Source organism: Mustela erminea, chromosome 1 (assembly GCF_009829155.1).
Source record: "Mustela erminea isolate mMusErm1 chromosome 1, mMusErm1.Pri, whole genome shotgun sequence".
Classification (NCBI taxonomy): domain Eukaryota; kingdom Metazoa; phylum Chordata; class Mammalia; order Carnivora; family Mustelidae; genus Mustela; species Mustela erminea.
In genome coordinates this window covers 106,724,158-106,741,742 of record NC_045614.1, presented here as the reverse complement: position 1 = coordinate 106,741,742, position 17,585 = coordinate 106,724,158, and the positions used below count along the sequence as shown (strand labels likewise).

Sequence of the window (17,585 nt, the reverse complement as noted above, 5' to 3'; positions counted from 1 at the left end):
GCCTAAATGCAGCAAAAAAAAAAAAAAAAAAAAAAGTGGTGTCAACATGTTAGCAAAATTTTCAGCAGACCTGGCCCGTACAGACGTTCCACACATGAAAAATGACTCAAATAACAACCACAAGAATGCTCTCTTCTTTATCACAAAGTACACAAACACAAATGTTCTAAAGGCTTTTTTATGGTTTGATGACTTCAGTCAACTTGCTGGTTCAAGGTCTACAACATCTCATTTCCAAAGAGCTACATATAATCCACGCAGTGTCTAAGGAACTACCTATTCTTGTGCTGTCTGTGTGTCCTCACTATTCGGTGTATTGCTACAATGCATGCTTGCTATAGGATGGTCATTTTAGAACGCTAATTGCCTAATTTATCCTATACCACTTTCTACCAGTTATCTCCTGTACTCTGCACTATTCCTGTTCTAATTACAAAATAATAATAATAATAACAACAATAACAAAAGTAACAACAGCAGCTGCCATCCCTAATGGTAAAAACAAATGCAAAATCTACAAAATTACTTCCATCCTTTAATAGAGGGCACCCAGTTTTCTTTTTTTCTTAAGATTTTATCTGTTTACTTGAGAGAGAGAGAGAGAATGAGAGAGCAAGAGAGGGGGAAGTTCAGAGGGAGAAGCAGACCCCCCCACCCCAACGGAGCAGGGAGCCTAATCCAGGGACTCCAGGATCATGACCTGAGCCTAAGGCAGTCACTCAACCACCTGAGCCACCCAGGCACCCATGGGCACCCAGTTTTCTTATACTACTTTCATCAGTGTTGTGTTGTGAAGACCACAGGCAAGATAAATCAACGAGATCTAGTTCTAGTCCCAAATTTGCCCCAATCTAGCTACATAACCTTCTATAAACCACCAACTTGCCCTGATTCTAGGTTTTGTCATCTAAGCCAGGTGTTTGCTGCACCATCCCAGGAGAAGCCACCACACTATGCTCCCGGGATGGCATTATTAAAGCATCTGATGTGCACCATGACACTGGAATCGTGTGATGTGAGGCCTGCACTATCACCTCTCATCTTTTAATTGTGCAATATCATGCATGATTTTGAAATCTGAAACCTTTACTATGTGATTTCCATATTTCCACTGTATTTATAAAGTTTCAACCTTATACATATCAGAACTTGGTGAACGAAGACAAGAAATTGAGAGACAATATATCAGCCATGAAATCAGAAAAACAACTGTGGCCTTTCCCATCCAACATCGGATTTAGTTTCACTGCCTCAGCTTCATTCCCTTGGAGAGTCTGCTCAATGGAATGTGTGTCTCAACGATAGAATTCCAGAGTGGAAATTCTTTATCAGGCCAAGTGATTCCATTTCACCACTTTCTTACCATTTGTGACTCAGTTTATAGTTCATTAGTGTATGACTTAGAAGGGCAAGTGATTTCAAGAATAACTCAACTATTATGTGAAGGTAACATCAAATGCTTATAAAACAGGTTCCCTCAAATAGCTTTTCTTTTCGGTGTTTAGCAACTTCCTCCCAATCCAGTTTAAGAATCCTCTCTGGAATTGAGATGTGGAAGGCGCTATCTCTCTATAAATAGGCTCATCCCATGCTATGTGAATCATGGTTGCTGACAGCAAATCAACAGACTAATTATTTGGCTTTGTTAGTAGCGATAATAGCACGCTAACATCTTTCCAAATCTTTTTCCACATCCCATACCCCCATTCTTCTAAGCTAAGCTTCAGACCAGACTGAAATGCGGGTGTACAGAAGCACACCAGTGGGCCTCGCATGGGGCCTGGGATCTCTCAGCCACATTATTGTGAGACTTCAGCTAAACAAAAGAGGTCACCAGCCAGGATTCTTTCTTCCAAGATGTACACTAAGTAAATGAAAAAGAGGAGCCGATTAAGTGAACACTGAAGAAAACAATAAACTCAGCAATTCCCTCAAATTCTGTTTTCTAGTGAGATGCTAAGGAAAGGACCACAGGAAGTAATGTCCCTCATGGAAAATTAAACCCTGCAAATAGTTCATGTCCAGATCGACTTCCACAAAGATCAAGTGAGTTCAGCTCATCCATTCACAAGTATCACCCACCTATTATTTTTACTGCCTTGTTTAGAACTGAGGGGGCTGAGGGATCTATTCACAATTATCACTTAATTATCTCAACTGGAATACAAAACATACTTCAATGACTGAAATACAAGAGTTACATTGAATTCAGAACCTTGAAGTTCCTTTTAGACCACATAAGCCCTTAGAGAAGATGACCCCCAAATGATCCCTGCACAACAATGCAAGGGATTTTATTTTCCCCTAAAAGAATTATATATTCTATAAATATTGAACCCTAGATTTCATAGAAAGCTTCACTTTATGAAATTAGTAGGCTAGATCAATTGTATGTAAACTGAAAGAGATTTAGTAGCTCTTGCCTTGGGATCACGATCTTTTCGTTTACTCCCGAAATTTACTATTTGATCAACAACACAGAGAGGAGTCTACTGTGAAGTGACTCGTGTCATGAAAACCCATGGGAAAAATGAAAATGAGATGGTTTCTTCATAAGACTTAACCATAAATTTCTAAGCTAATTCTGAGCTTCACTGATACACACTTTCCAAATGTTTTCCTCAACCCAATGACCCTAGCCCATGTTTCATTCCTGGAACCCAGGAGTGCATCACAGAATTGCAAAGATGCTAACCTAAACCAGTCAAATGATCTCTGAGCAAGCTTTCTAGGCCGTATTTCCTTTCAGTTGACCACACCAAGAGGAGAGTACCTCCAGATTGCAAAGGACCCAGAAGGCCACACCCAAAGAGGATCAACAAAGTCTGGTGGAAGGACAAATCTGGGCAATTTCGCTTTCATTCTCTCAAGCTGGCCTGGTTTGAGGTGGGAATAAGCACCCTGAAACTCAAGGTATCCACTTTCCCTTTGTAAATAAAGATCACAATGGAGACCAACCATGTGAGTTTACAAAGAGGAGAATCGACTTCAGAAGGGCCTTAACAAGAAAATCTCTGATAAGTCCAAAGTTTTGTGGTTCTTTTCACACTCCCTTGGGCCAAACTGCAGACACTATATTGTTTCCTTAATGTCCCAAAAGAAAGTGTGAGTGTGCAAAGGATGGGAGCAATAGGGCAGAAAACTTAATGAGCAGAATCTGGGAACCCAGGAGAGTCCTGGAGGAAGAGAACAGGAAAAAGAAGTCTGTGTAAAAGGAAGTGAAGGGGCATGCAGGAAAGCGGGGAAGTGAGAATCCATCGGAATATCTGAAAGATGCAATATCATGTGTTCCTGGGGGAAGAGTTTGAAAAAGAAAAAAATTAAATTCATCTGGTGTCTACTAAGTGTCTGCGTCCAGAACTATGCTAAACGTTATGGGAGATAGAGGGAAGAAGGTTTATTTACATTAGGGTCCTCAGCAGGCAGTATAAGCACTGTATGGATGGATAAATGGATGGATGAGAGAGAGACTATGAATGAGATGGTCGCTGCCTCAAGGATTCTACAGGCTTTATGGGACCAGGAGCATCTATACATGTAGCTCTCATCTTAGTCAAACTGTGGTTTCATCGAGATACAAAGTGTTTTCCTGAATATGGGACAAGAAGCTATGAACTGACAGAGGGTGACTGAGAGAGAGACGTCTGGAAATTAAGGGAGAAGGGGGCCAGAATGGAGCCAGGGGGATCCTGGTTCCCTTTGGTGGGTGCCCCCAGGTGCTTTGCAAAAGGGTAGAGAGGTGTCAGCTCTGGGGAGCCCACCGCCTGGGCTTCTACTGACCTGGTCTCCGCCTCACTGGCCTCTTGCGGCCGCTGCAGAAGCGCACTTTGCTGAATACCCCGAGGACGTGCCTTTCGCACAGGGAGCGCCCGTCTTTGCTGGGGCTGGAGCGGCGCTTGGAGGCCGACACCCGGTCGCTGTTGGACTCCCTCGCCTGTCGCTTCTGCCGGATCAGGGAGCTGGCTATCGCCGCAGCCATAGCTGCTCAGCGCGGGCCCCAGGCCCCGGGCTCCACTGCGCCCTCGGGATCGCGCTCCACCGGGGCGAGGGCAGGACCTCGGCGGCCTGGAGGGACAGGGCAGGCGCGGGGAGGCAGTGCTAATATTTGAGGAGGCTGCAGTACGGAAAACCCGACGCCCACAAGGTTAGTCAGAGTCTGGGCAGTGGCGACAAAATGTGTGAAAATCCAGATGTAAACTTCCCCAACCGCTGGCAGCGGGGGCGGGGCGGTCCCAGGCCTTCCAGTTAACTAGACTCTTGCACCCCAAACTTGCACCCCACGGCGATCCGCATCCGAGGGGCAGTGGGGAGTTTGGTCACACTGCGTTCAGAGTACCAAGTGGAGGGTAAGAAGGATGTCCAAAACAACAAGCCGTGCCCCCGTTGGAGAGGCGCAAGCGTTGTAAGGTGTCCAAAGTATATCTACACATACATACATATAAAACCCGTTTACAAAGCAGAGTCCGGACCGAGGCGGGTAGCGAGCCCCCGGTAGAAAATACTAAAAAGTGAATAAAACGTTCCTTTAGAAAACAAGCCACCAACCGCCAGAGAGAAGGAGAGGAAGGCAGCAATTTAACTCCCTGCGGCCCGCAGTTCTGGAGATTAGGAGGTCCGTCCCGGCTGGGTGAGGTCTACGGAATGCATCGCGCCGGCTGCGGTTCTCCAGAGGCCGGCCGCCGGAGTTCTGGAATTCCGAGAGGCGTGAAGTGGGAGCCGTGAGCCGGAGTCGGGGTAGGGGCGCGGGGCGGGGGCAGCTGTTTCCAGCTGCGGTGCGCGCGACTCCCCGCCAGCAGCGCTGCGATGAGAGCGGGAGGAGAGGGAGGGGGAGGGAAGGAGGGACGGGGAAGGAGGGAGGGACGGAGGGAGGGAGATCCTCGAGGGCCAAGCACCCCTCGGGGAGAAACCCGCGAGAGGCGAGCGCCGGGAATGCGCGGGGTCCCAAGAGCGGGCGCTCTTGCTCTTTCTGCTCGCTTTCTGGCACAAGACGGGCACAGTTGGTGATTATTTAGGGAATCCTAAATCTGGAATGACTCAGTAGTTTAAATAAGCCCCCTCAAAAGGCAGCGATGCCGAAGGTGTCCTCTCCAGCTCGGCGCCCACACGCCTTAACTCGAGCTCCCCGCCATGGTCCGCCCGGTGCCGCCGCACGGAGCCGGTCTCCGCACAGGCTCAGAGGGAGCGAGGGAAGAGGGAAGGAGGGGGCGCCCTGGTGGGCTCGGGATCAGGTCATCGCCGCGGTGCCCGGGCCCCCCAGGCTCACGCGGCCCGGCAGTCCGCAGCTCGCAGGCAGCAGATCAGATGGGGATTACCCGCCGGACGCGAGGTCGATCACTCGCTCCCGCGCAGCCCATCCCGGCCGAGGAAGGAAGTGACCGGCGCGCTGCGAACCCCCGCGCGTCGGCTCGGGCGGGGCGGGGGCTGGCTGCGGGCGACGTCGGCTCGAGGCTGCTGCGGCTCCGGCCCTGAGCTGCCCACCATGGTCTGGCGCTGGGAGCGCAGGCGGGGCCCCCAGGCCGTCCGGGACGACGGCGGGAGGCTGTCGAGCGCGCCCCCGGAGCCGGACGCAGACTCTGGGGTCAAGGCCAGGGAGCAGGTGCGGGCTGCCGCCAACTCGCCCAACTTGCTGCGCGGGTGGCCGCTCAGAGCTGCGGGGTAGCGGGGCGCCCCCAGCCGCCGCGCCGCCGCCTCCCCAGGCCCCAGAGGGGGCGCTCAGGGCGGAGTCCCATTCATGGGCAAAGGCTCTGGGCGCGCCAAGCCTCACTGGCTCCCGGGCGCCGCCGCTGCCGCCGCCGCCGCCCAGCAGGCTCGCTCCGCTGGAGCGCTAGCGCCGCAGGAAACTCTAGGCGGGGACGACAGCCACGGAGACGGAGGGCGGAATGAAGAGCCGGCGGTCACCGGAGTACCTCCCGCACAGCTCGCCCACCCGCCCAAGGGCTTGACAGCGCCCTGGTGGGGTAGGGCCGGGGGTCGGGCTCCGGGAGCGCAGGGAAGCGCTGCGCGCTCGGGTCCTCCTCCCCTCCCGGGCGCCCTCTGCTCCCAGACTCTCTTCTCCCTCCCTCCCGTCACCCCTCTCCCCCTTCTCCGTCTTCCGTCTTTCCCCTTTTCTCCTCTCTACGCAATCCTACGTGATTGAGGTTTGGATGAGAAATTCTCAGAGGCAGAGTGAAGGAACTGCAGCTCGGGTCTGTTCTGTCCCATCCCTCCCCCAAGAGAAAAACACAACCACGGGCCGGTTAAAGGACCCTGAGTGCACAAAGAAGGGGTTAGGAGAGAAGGAGCTGAGGAAAAGCAGCCGCCCTCTCTCCCACAAGCTGGAGCACACAGAATTCTCTGTTAAGGAAGGCAGGCAGTGGACACTACAGAAAGTAACAATGACCTTTTGGGCCCTCATGTTGAGCCCCACCTTCAGCTCATTTTGTAACAGGATGAAGTGCTTCTGCATCCTTGAAACCCAGTTTTCTTGGTTCTATCCAGAAAGCTGCAGAGCAGGTTCTACCCTTAAAATGAGGGATCAAGTGAGCGCCCTGCACAGAGAGGAGAATGCGTGAGGGGTGAGAGGGTGACTGTGGGCAAGGGCAGTCAACAACCAGCTCTGGGGTGCCGTCAGGTCTCCAGGATGCTTGTGATGGCAGACGGGCGTTACAGAAAACTCAGCGAGAAGATGTTGTCACCCAAGTTGAAAGGCAGCATGAAAGATTTGGAAACGTAAAGAAGTAATCACCTTCCATTTGTGCTATGGTCTGGATGTGACTATTAGTTACACTTATAATCTCTCTTCAACTTGTCTTCAGATAATCCTGCCCCTTCCGCCTCTCCACTAAGCATCACGGGTAGAGCCAGAAGATTAAATGGATGACTTCCAAGAGAAAGACAGATATGTTCAAAACATCCTAATAGAGGGCAAGGAACTCGCAGACCTGGAAGCTGCTAGAAATGGATAGGGGATCCTTAGAAGTGGCGGCAGGAACTCTCCAGATGTGGGCAAAAACCTAGCAGAGATTCACTTAGGCAAGGAGAAGGACTGAGGCCTCTGAGCACTCTGTCAAACAACCCTACGGTGTTTGGGGGCCTGGATATTTCATGGTGCTGCTGGACATAACACAGACATAAGGGGCTTTAGGAGCCCCACAGCTAGGAGGAGGATTCAACAAGCAAGGAACCCTGAGAGGGGGGAATCCCAACTCTCTACACAGAACACAATCCCCTGCAGCAGTCAATGTGACTGAATAAGGACAGTGAACTTGGGATTCTAACCATGCAGAACTAGAGAGGTGAAAAAGACACACGCAAACACACACACACACACACACACACACACACACACACACACATCTTCTCCAAAACTGAAGCTGAATACATTTTTGAAAATGCATCCCAATAGGGCAAGAGGAATTACTTAAAATCAATTAGTGACAATGTCAATTAGGGAAATGTTCACATTTTACCAATAAAATCATTTTCCTTCCTTGGCTACCAGAAGACTTGCCTCATTCTTGAGGAAGGCAGACACAGATAGCACTGGCTGGCTTTGGGGGTTCCTGGCTTCCTGCAGTTCAACACCCAAAAGGAAAAAGGTCAGCTAAGGTGAGGAATACAGGGAGATGGGCAAGCCAGGGGTATGTAGTGAGGCCATGAGGAAATCATTGCTAAACTTGGAGTTTCTTATCCTCAAAATGAGAATAATCAGTCCCATCCACCTCACAGAACTGAATATGTATGTGCAAGCATTTTGAAAACTGGAAAATGCCAAACGAGTGAAAGAGATGATGACTGTTTGTTTTTTTTTTTTTTTAAGAAAATGCATGATACTCTTCTGAGATGCTTTTTTTAAATGCAGATTCCTGATGGTTTCTCAGAACCTGAAGCACAAGTCTCTGAGAAGAGGCCAGGAATTTGAGTTTTTAACAAGTTTTTCACGTGTCAAAGCTTGAGTTTTACACACACACACACACACACACACACACACACAATGCACGTAATACTAGAAGGAAGAAATCAACTCAGACTCTCCAAATCTAGCACTATCAAATTGCAGTCCTGGTATTCCCACCGCCCACCCCACCCAACCCCCCAAAAGAAGAGTCTGGGAAGAGGATGGGTGTTGTCTAATCTTTGACTGTGTTGGGTTTTTCTGTAGGTTTACGGGAAATGAAGATGTTCTGACGCAGAGGGTAACCAGTGGAGTGGCACAGGACGGAAGCGGGTGGATGGGGCAGGAGGTGAAAATGCAGACAACACGTGTTTGAAGTTCTCTCTGTCTTGACATGCCAGCGTCAAGTCAGGCATTTAAGGAACAAAATCAAAACAACAAATGGGAGCTTTCTGAGAGTGACACTATTCCTGTCTTTAGATCTCTATTAAAAGAAAGCAGTGTTTCCGATTTCGATTAGACAACAAAGACTACTCGTGCACTTGCACTCCTGCAGCGTTGTCAGAGTACTTGTGTAGCTGCTTAGCCCTGGAAGTCATCCTCAGCATCCTTTACTTTATTGACTCCATTTCCCCAAGGAGAGGAAGAGGTAAGTCTCCGGACCTTTGAGAAGTTATCTAGGATCCATGCACACAGCTGTTTAGCTCAGAAGCATTGCTTAAGTTAGGTTTGTTTGTTTGTTTTAAACACCCTGAAACCGTTTCCTGTGGCATTTTGTTTACCAACTCTTAAGTATTTTTTTTTTAAAGATTTTATTTATTTATTAGACAGAGAGAAATCACATAGGCAGAGAGGCAGGGAGAGAGAGAGAGGGGTAAGCAGGCTCCCAGCTGAGCAGAGAGCCCAATGCAAGGCTCGATTGATCCCAGGACCCTAAGATCATGACCTGCGCTGAAAGCAGAGGCTTAACCCACTGAGCCACCCAGGCGCCCCAAGTTAGTTTTTTGACATCCAGAAATTCATAACTTTCCTAACAGGCCACTAAAGGTCAAAAATCTTCTCTACAGTTATAAGGGCATTTCAGTATCCTTGCATTTTGGCATCAGGAATGAGATTAAATCAGCCTACTGATAATTTAGGTAAAACAATCTGGTTTTTTAAAGGGCAATATCTCAGAGATAAAAATACCTCGATTTTTATGCCATCTTTCTTTGTAAGAACAACTTGCAAATTTACCTTTGCAATTCTGAAGACATCATGGGTGGAAGCAGTTTTAACTACTTTGGAGGAAGTTGCCAGATACACATTGAAAGGACAATTATGGAGTTGTATTTTATATTTCTGACCTCCACTCAAGCAAACAAAACCTGAACAGTCTTCATCATCTCCATATTTTGAAAGGAAAAAACACAGAACATTACATTGTCTTTCTCTTATTCACATACCAAGCCTTCTAACTCCCACATCAAACTCTGAGGACCACTGTAGTCATTCACTTGAAACCTTAAATTGAGCACAGAGTACATCCAAGGCTCTGCTTCGGTTACCAAGGGGAACTCAATACATCCTCTACAGTCTTCCTGCCCTCAACAAACTTACAGGACACGCCATCATGATCTTATCTGACTCTTAATCACCTACTAGCTGTATGCTCCTGGACAAGTTATTTAATCTGTCTAAACCACATTTGCAAGACAGGTCAGTGATCATGACACTAGCAGTACCTATCGAACTGGGCTGCTGCAAGGCTCAGAGAAGATGTGATAATAATGTAAAGTATTAGAATGAGCATGCTGTTATTAAAATATCCATTTAAATCAAGTCCCTGCTACAAAACCCAGACATCCCCAAACAGGAAAACTTACCTTGTGATTCATATACATCATCATTCACTCCTGGACCTGATGTATTTAATGAAGGCTGGATCTACTTGAAATGAATGATTAACCTTGACATTGTAATGGCAAACAAAATTTTCATCAGTGGAAAATTGTCAATGTCCTTCCCTGTTAGGAACAGAAAGGAGTGTAGCTCTCTCTGCTCAGGTACCATTCTGCTCTGAGATCAGGCCCCTGACTCAAAGCTCGGGGACTATGAGCTCACAGGGCTCTGACACAGCAAGCTTGACAGACAGAAGACCTTTTCTCCATGAATTTTAATCCATGTAGGAGCAGTATTTCCATTTGCTTCTGCTTTTCTCTGCCAGATGTATTGGTGAAAATAGGTTGGCAAAAGCAAATAAACAATTACTTTCTAATAATTTGTGGATTCCTTTATACAACAAATTTATTTGTGGTTCTTTATCCAGTAGTTCAACAACTGAGTTGTTACATGTTCTATGTTTGTCTGGTTTTAGTCATTTCTCAAAATAGGAAAGACAATAGATTTAATTCTTCTACGTGACACAGCTCGGGGGTGGTATCCTTATTGCCCAGGTAGCGAAATTATCAATGTTTCGAGGAATGTCTGTTTTGATGAGAAAGATAAGATACAACGAATGTGAGCCAATGCTAAGCACCCTGCAGTTCTAAGTGCGCTGCAGTTCGGGACACATTGAATCCTCATAAGAACCCTAAGAGGTAAGTTCTGTCATTATCCTCATTTTATAAATGAAGAAACTGGGGCACAAAGAGGTTCGGTTGCTTAATCAAGGTCACCCAGTTAAGAATTGGTAGAGTTCAAATCTAACACACGGAATTTATTTCCAAAGCTTCCCATTAATCCTCTGCGTTACACTGTTTGTCAATAAAAACACGATACCATGCACAATTATAATCATGTAATAAAAGTGATAAAATAAGAAAGCAAATGTCACTTGCATTTACATAGTCTTTTACTGCTTAGAAATTGCCTTCGCGTGTACTAACTCAATGAGACTCCCAACAACCTTGAGAGGAAAGTTAAGGGAAAAATAATAACCCAGTTTTACAGACAAACTAAGACTCTCATAAGTGATGACATCCCCCAAGGTCACACAACAGATGAGTGGAGATCTAGGAGTTTAATCCAGGCCTTCTGATCTCAATGTCTCTCACATCCTAACTAAGATCACAGATAAAAAATTGGGAATGTTAAATTGCCTTCCATCCACTAACCTCTAGTACTCACTAGCAGAGCTTCACATCTGGTAAATGACCTTGAAGAAAACACTTGATACTGGATGGGAAGGGACCGAAGTGTCCCATGTCTTCTCGTTCTGCAGCTTGTACTTCTCTCTGGGCCCTGGAGCTAAGGGGGTGGCTTTCTCACCCTTGGCCATGAGAGAAGAATACCCTTTGGTTCTGAGAGTATGGTCTCCTCTTTTGTTCAGTAACTCCAGCTGAGCTGCTTAAGAAAGTTATAGGGACACTAAATCAAAATAGGAAACAGAAAAATTTTATAAGAGGATAAATTTACACTTATTCCATTCCTGTTCCTAAATAATAGACATTGGTTTGGCTTGAACCTCATAGTTGGCACTTGGTTATTTTCCTTCTCAGCTGGACTGGGAATGTTAGAAAGACTGTATCCACCTACTCACCATCATTTTAGCCCCTTTCTAATTTCTACTGTCACTGATCCAGTGATACCTCTTCCTTATAGAAGGGAAATGTAGCTGGAAGAGCCCCATAAGAATATAAAACCTATAAGGACAAGGAGATTGTCTACTTTGTCTATTTTCCTATCTCTGGTGCCTAAAATAGCATTTAGTATATAGCAGGTGCTCAATAAATTATTGAATAAGTTTATCAATGAAATAATAAATGCATCCATTTATCCATCTTAAGTTAAAAATGAAACACTTATTCTTATATAAAAAAACGAACTCCTCTAACTCAGGGGTAACTTCCATATCTCCAAGTTGATCATTTTGCTGTATCACACCCTTTAAACTTATCTGCCTAAATTCAACCCATCTGTTAAAATCTGATAGCCTGAGAGGGAACATAGTACCTAGATTTCTGCCCTGAGCAACCCCCATTTCCCATACTTAGGTCTATAGTCTTAGCTCTGACCTCTTTCAATCGTTCTCTTTTTCAGTCTCTTTCTCTTTCTCTCTCTCTCTCTCTCTCTCTGTGTGTGTGTCTGTGTGTGTGTGTCACACACATTCATACACACACATACACTCACTCTCACAGAAGAGAAAGAACGTAACAATAAGGAAAAGACAGACCAAAGACATCAAATAAAGTAAGTACTCAATATTTAAACTCTCAGAATATGATCACAATGACCTTAATGGCTTGACAATCCTCACATCCATGCTGTCAGCCATCTTTACTGAGCTGCTTTCTCCATGGACCATTCCTAGTTGCTCTCATTTCTAATTTTAGATCCGATCCCAAATTTTCAGGGACTGGATCTCATTGAAATAGCAGTCTCCTATAACACCCAGCACATGACTGACACTCAAACTGTACTATTAAAATTATAAGAAATTCATATTTTTGTCCACTGTGTGCACTAAGCACTGGGTGCTATGAAAATAACAATTAGTGAAAGATCCCACTGGTCCTGTACTCATAAGTATTTGATGTGGAGTATGGTTCTATTGGAAATAACTGAAATATACAAACCGGTTAGGGAAAACTATCAGAAGATGGAACGGGAGTTTGGACAGGGTGACCAGTAAGGTCACTTCTAGTCCTAAATATTTAGAATTCTCTAAAAATAAAATGTAAAGCAGAAAGGATATGTAATTTAGAGTAAATAATTTGTACTTTCATAAAGAGTAAATAATTTTTCCTGAGCCTAAGTTTATTTGCCTGTACTATGACTACTATATAAGACCTAGATTAATTAAAATAATATCTCGGAAAAAACACTAATTTTAAAACAAAGAAAAGTATGCATGAGTGAATGAATAAATGACCAAGTAAATTGATAAGTCGATGAGTAGATGGCTGGCTGGATGAAAATACAGCACCTTTCTTTTTCTTCTTAATATTTATTTATTTATTTATCTGAGAGAGAACCCACAGGAGCCTTCCAGGGAGCACAACCAGGGGGGAGGGGCATAGAGAGAGGAAGAAGCAGGCTCTCCACTGAGCAGGAAGCCCTGAGGGGAGGGGCTCAATCCCAGGACCCTGGATTCTTGACCTGAGTTGAAGGCAGATGCTTAACCTACTGAGCCACCCAGGCACCCTGAAATATAGCACCTTTCATCTAAAAATCTAAATTCACATTTTAAGATAAGCAAAATTGCTCAAAACAAAAGTAAAAAATATTTAGCAGGCTTCCTTTCAGAATACTGGGGAGGCAAACAGAAAATATTCAAGAACTGCTTAGTAGTTAATGAAAACATTTAGTAAAATTCTCATTCACTTAAAAATATTTTTCACATAAAACTCTATTCCCCTGTGCATAATTTTGCCCACTAATCCAGCATATGCAAGATGAAATCAAGGAGACATTAGTGTAGATGACTGTGTATTTATGAAATATAAGCCAAAATAGATACATAGATGGATGTGCATTTCGGTGTTCAGTTACCTAGAAAGGGATAAGATTATTGTATAAAGATGATGTTCTTAAATTGTATTTTTTAAACAGCATTTAAAACAAGGGGTGTCTGGGTGGCATCTGATCACTGATGTCAGCTCAGGTCATGATCTCAGAGTCATGAGATCAATCCCTACATCAGGCTCTGCACTGGGTGTGGATTGCTTGAGATTCTCCCTCCCTCTCACTCTCTAAAAACAAACAAACCAAACAAAAACAGTATTTAAAACAAGAAGGAGTAGTAATATTTTTGTAGTGTTTTGGATAGGATACTAGTATTTAAACTTATAGTGTGAGCTAGAAGAGAGCTCATGAGGTCATCAGCCCATTCTAGATAATGCATAAATAAGGTAATCAGCTAGAAACCAGAAGCAAAGAGACTTCTTTAAAAGTAGCTAGGAAATTCTTTCTGGCTGCTTGAATACGCTAAGAACACAGCAAGGGAGAAGAGATTCCATTCCTTCCTCCTCATTTTGACAGTTCTTCTCTCATCTCTAAAAGTGCACAAGACAAGGAAATAGCCATAGCTGGCCTTTAAAAGATAAGTAACTAGAAGCATTTATTATTTGCTGAGGACAAAAGGCAGGGAAGGAACGTTGACTAAAATAATGGGACTTCATTATTAAAAAGTATTCTAAGTACGATCGATTTATAAAATTAGAAATAGAATTTGGGAGAGGGAATCATGACTTATATTTTCTGTTCTTGTAAGGATCCAGTACTTTCAGTAGAGCAGATACTCTGTAAATGTGTACTGATTTAATTTTAACTTGAAAGTAATAAATGTTCAGGATGAGTAAGAATAGTCTCAAATTTTACTTTAAAGAAAACCTTAGGCATACTTTTATTAAAAAGTATCACCTTGAGTCCCTGATAGCATCATTTAAGTAGTAGCAATGATTAAAAAAAAAAAAAAAAAAAGGAAGAAAGAAGAAAAGAAAGAAAAGGAAAGAAAGAAAGAAAACAAATGTTTGATAATTATAGTAGAAAACACCAAGTCCTAATCTGGGAATGTGTTCCCCTTATCCCCTTTGTACATCAAACACAGACACTGAACTACTATTTACTGATAATGCTACCTTGATAAAATCCTACTATAAACCCACACCACTTTCCTGAGGGGAAGGGTTATTCTCTAAAGTGAGTCGAAATTCACAGTTTCAGGCATCAGATAAAAGAGACTTGGGCATGGGGCAACTGGGTGGCTCAGTGGGTTAAAGTCTCTGCCTTCAGCACAGGTCATGATCCCAGGGTTCTGGGATCGAGCCCCACACTGGGCTCTCTGCTCAGCAGGGAGCCTGCTTCTTCCTCTCTCTCTGCCTGCCTCTCTGCCTACTTGTGATCCCTGTCTGTCAAATAAATAAATAAAATCTTTAAAAAAAGAGAGAGAGAGAGGAAGACTTAGGCATAAGAAGTTCCATTTAAAGCTCCAAGAAGACAGTATGCCTTTCTTTCTTGTCACTGGATTTTGAGCAATCCACCCAAGCCCATGGCTGTTCTGACTGTCAAGGGGAGAGATGCTCTATGAAAGACAATCAGGCCAGAAACTATACAGAAAAACAATCTCTTGGGTGTGCTAAGACACTGGTCTGGAGCTGTGGACCCTGGAGAGTAAATCATATCATGTTATCTAGAGGTTAGTTGCAAATGACTCTCCACATTGGGATTTCCTCTATTACACACTGTCCTTCAATAGTGTCTGATATTAACTGCTGTTTTCATTTCAATCAAGCAATCACGGGGTGCTCCTTACAGAGTCCTTATTAATTTTAGACAAATCTAATGCCTTTTACTTTGAACCATGACTGGTCTTTAGGTAATAAATCCACAAAGTCAATTAATAAGGGGACTATTTATGTTCTTGAACTGTCAAAAAAGTTAAGATAACTATGAAACAAGACCACTCAGAATCTAAGTCAGAGGCAACCAGACTATTTGTTTCCTGATGCTCATGGTCTCATTTGAAGCACTCGTTAAATAACTAGAGCCAAGGAAAGAAATACTGGAGAAAGTGATGTCTATCTTCAACTGTTTTAATAAGTTCTTTTTTGAAAAAAAGAAGAGACATCCTGTGCATCCAGAGGCAAACTTGGATTCAGTTAAGCAGTTGTGTATAAGAAAGTGTAGACCAACGATGAAATAGATGGCTTCACAAAATGGGGAAGTGAGCTTCCCATCATCAGAGACATTCAAGTAAGAGCAATACCACAAGAGGATGGTTTCAAGAGCTGAGATACATAGTCCATAAAATGGTTACAGTCAGCATTGCTGGGGAGAAGAATGAATCAAAAGGACTACAGGCTGCAACAAGGCAATACTTGGCAAACCTTTATTTTCAGAACGTAAAAAGGTTAAGGATGAATGAATGATGAAACTGATTGCTAGTAAAAAAAAAAAAAATGATGGTAGAATGGAGCAAGATGCAAGATTCAAGGAGATAGTCACGGAAAGCATATCAAGATAGCCCTGTGAAGAAAGCATCGGGCTAACAGTTATTCTATATGGTATATTAATATGGCATAGCTGATTAAAGGGTTGCCTCTTAACAGTTGAGTGGTTAAATGATCATATTCCTATGAGGTATAGGGTTCTAGAGTAAGGAAAAGAAAACATGAACATATAAAAATGCAAGTCAGGAAAGTTCCCCAGGAAAGGCCAGTGTCAAAAGCCCCTAAGATGTTAGTCAAAACTATAGCGGTTTCTGTGAAGGATAGTCACTGGCCCTTTTTGATTCCTGTGTTGGAAAGATCCCATTTGAAGTAAGAGACTTTAAAGTAACCAAAAGCCAACAGCTTAAAGGTGAACAGAGAACCAAATGGAAATGATTAGGAGGGCAAAGGAGAGGATTAGGAACTCTACGAAGGTTCCCTGCACAGAAGGTCTTTTCTAACAAACTGTTAGGGTCATAATGGAGAATACGAAAAGTAAACAGTTTTTGGCCCCCAGTTGCAACTGTCTGCTACAAGATCTACCATTTTTACTATCAGTAATCACAGAGAAATCTGGAGATTCAATTTATGGTAGAAAGAAGGACATATTTAAATCTATGTACACATTCACAGCTTTTAATATAGTATCTTTGATTTCATTTTTTTAGAAAGAAAAAGGAGAATCACAACTCTGGAAAACTCAAAACCAATTTGAGAAAACTTAGTATAAACTGAGAAAAATACTTACAAAATGATTTCTCAAGTCAGTGTTCCAAAACACAAGACCAAAGATGGAGAGATAGTAGATGGTGGATAGACAGTTGTCATATTTTTGAAGTCAGGGATTTGGAAAGGCCACTATCTTGTTAACTGATTGGCAAGTTTTAACTTACTGTACACACAGTGTTAGTGTTATCTTCAAAATTGGAGAGTAAGTATGTGTCCCACTGGGTGATAATTTTGAGAAGAAAACTGCGTGACCATAGAAAGGTCATTTAACCTCTATGTATCAGTTTTACTCCTCTATAAAATGAGGAATTTTAAAAGAACAACAGATGATCATTACATTTTTGAGCCTCCCAGTGGAAGGTTACTTTTGGAAGGGTTCTGGAACCAGGAGTAACATTCGATTTTAGGGACTCCAAACAAGAAAAGTAGCATATAATCAAAAGTGCCCTGATTATTTTCAACGTGACCACTTACTTGAAAGAGAAAGGACATTAGCAACAGTAGCAAAGACTCTCCTGAGGATAAATGACCCCAATCCCAATGACACTCTCTGAAGCAGCTAAAGTCTCCCAGTTTTGGTTCGCACTTGGTCCTTCTGTCTCTGAGTGGGCGGAGGCGGAGGAGGAATGAGAAATGGTAAGTGCTCTGTTACTTGTGAGGATGACACAAAACAAAATAAAGCTGTTCCCGTCATAGTTGGACTTCAGAGTTCGTTTGTGGTTTTTTTCCCCCTTTCTGTTTGTTGTCTCTATATAGATCAGGAAATTTTAGATGACTCTCAACAAGCAGCTTTGCAAGAATTCAAATCAAAGAAAGAGATAATTCTACAGTGAGGAGAGTCAACAGAAGCAGTATGTTCTAATAGGCTTAAAAGGAGCCTGACTTGAAATCTCATTCTCATGCAATTTACTCAATATGAAACCTTGGACAAATCATTCCTCTTCTCTTTGTATCTATAGTCCCCATTCCTAGAACGAGGTTAATCAGATGATTACTAAGGTCCATTCTCTCTCCAAAATTCTGTGGCTCTAATTTCAACGCTCACTACATCATAGTACTCACAAAAAGCAAAC

General features: G+C 43.7%; 1 protein-coding gene across 5 annotated transcripts in view; it reads right to left on the bottom strand.

The window, feature by feature from the left end:
• FGF12 (fibroblast growth factor 12) overlaps nucleotides 1-17,585 on the bottom strand; it is a 559,676-nt gene that overhangs the window by 264,112 nt on the left and 277,979 nt on the right. The window contains exon 1 of one of the 5 annotated variants that reach the window (XM_032337776.1): nucleotides 3,781-4,553. The exons of the other annotated variants lie outside the window; for them this stretch is intronic. Coding sequence (XP_032193667.1) covers nucleotides 3,781-3,979 — 199 coding nt within the window. The 5' untranslated portion in view covers nucleotides 3,980-4,553. Of the gene's footprint in view, nucleotides 1-3,780; nucleotides 4,554-17,585 lie in introns of those variants that run through there. 5 annotated transcript variants of the gene reach the window in all.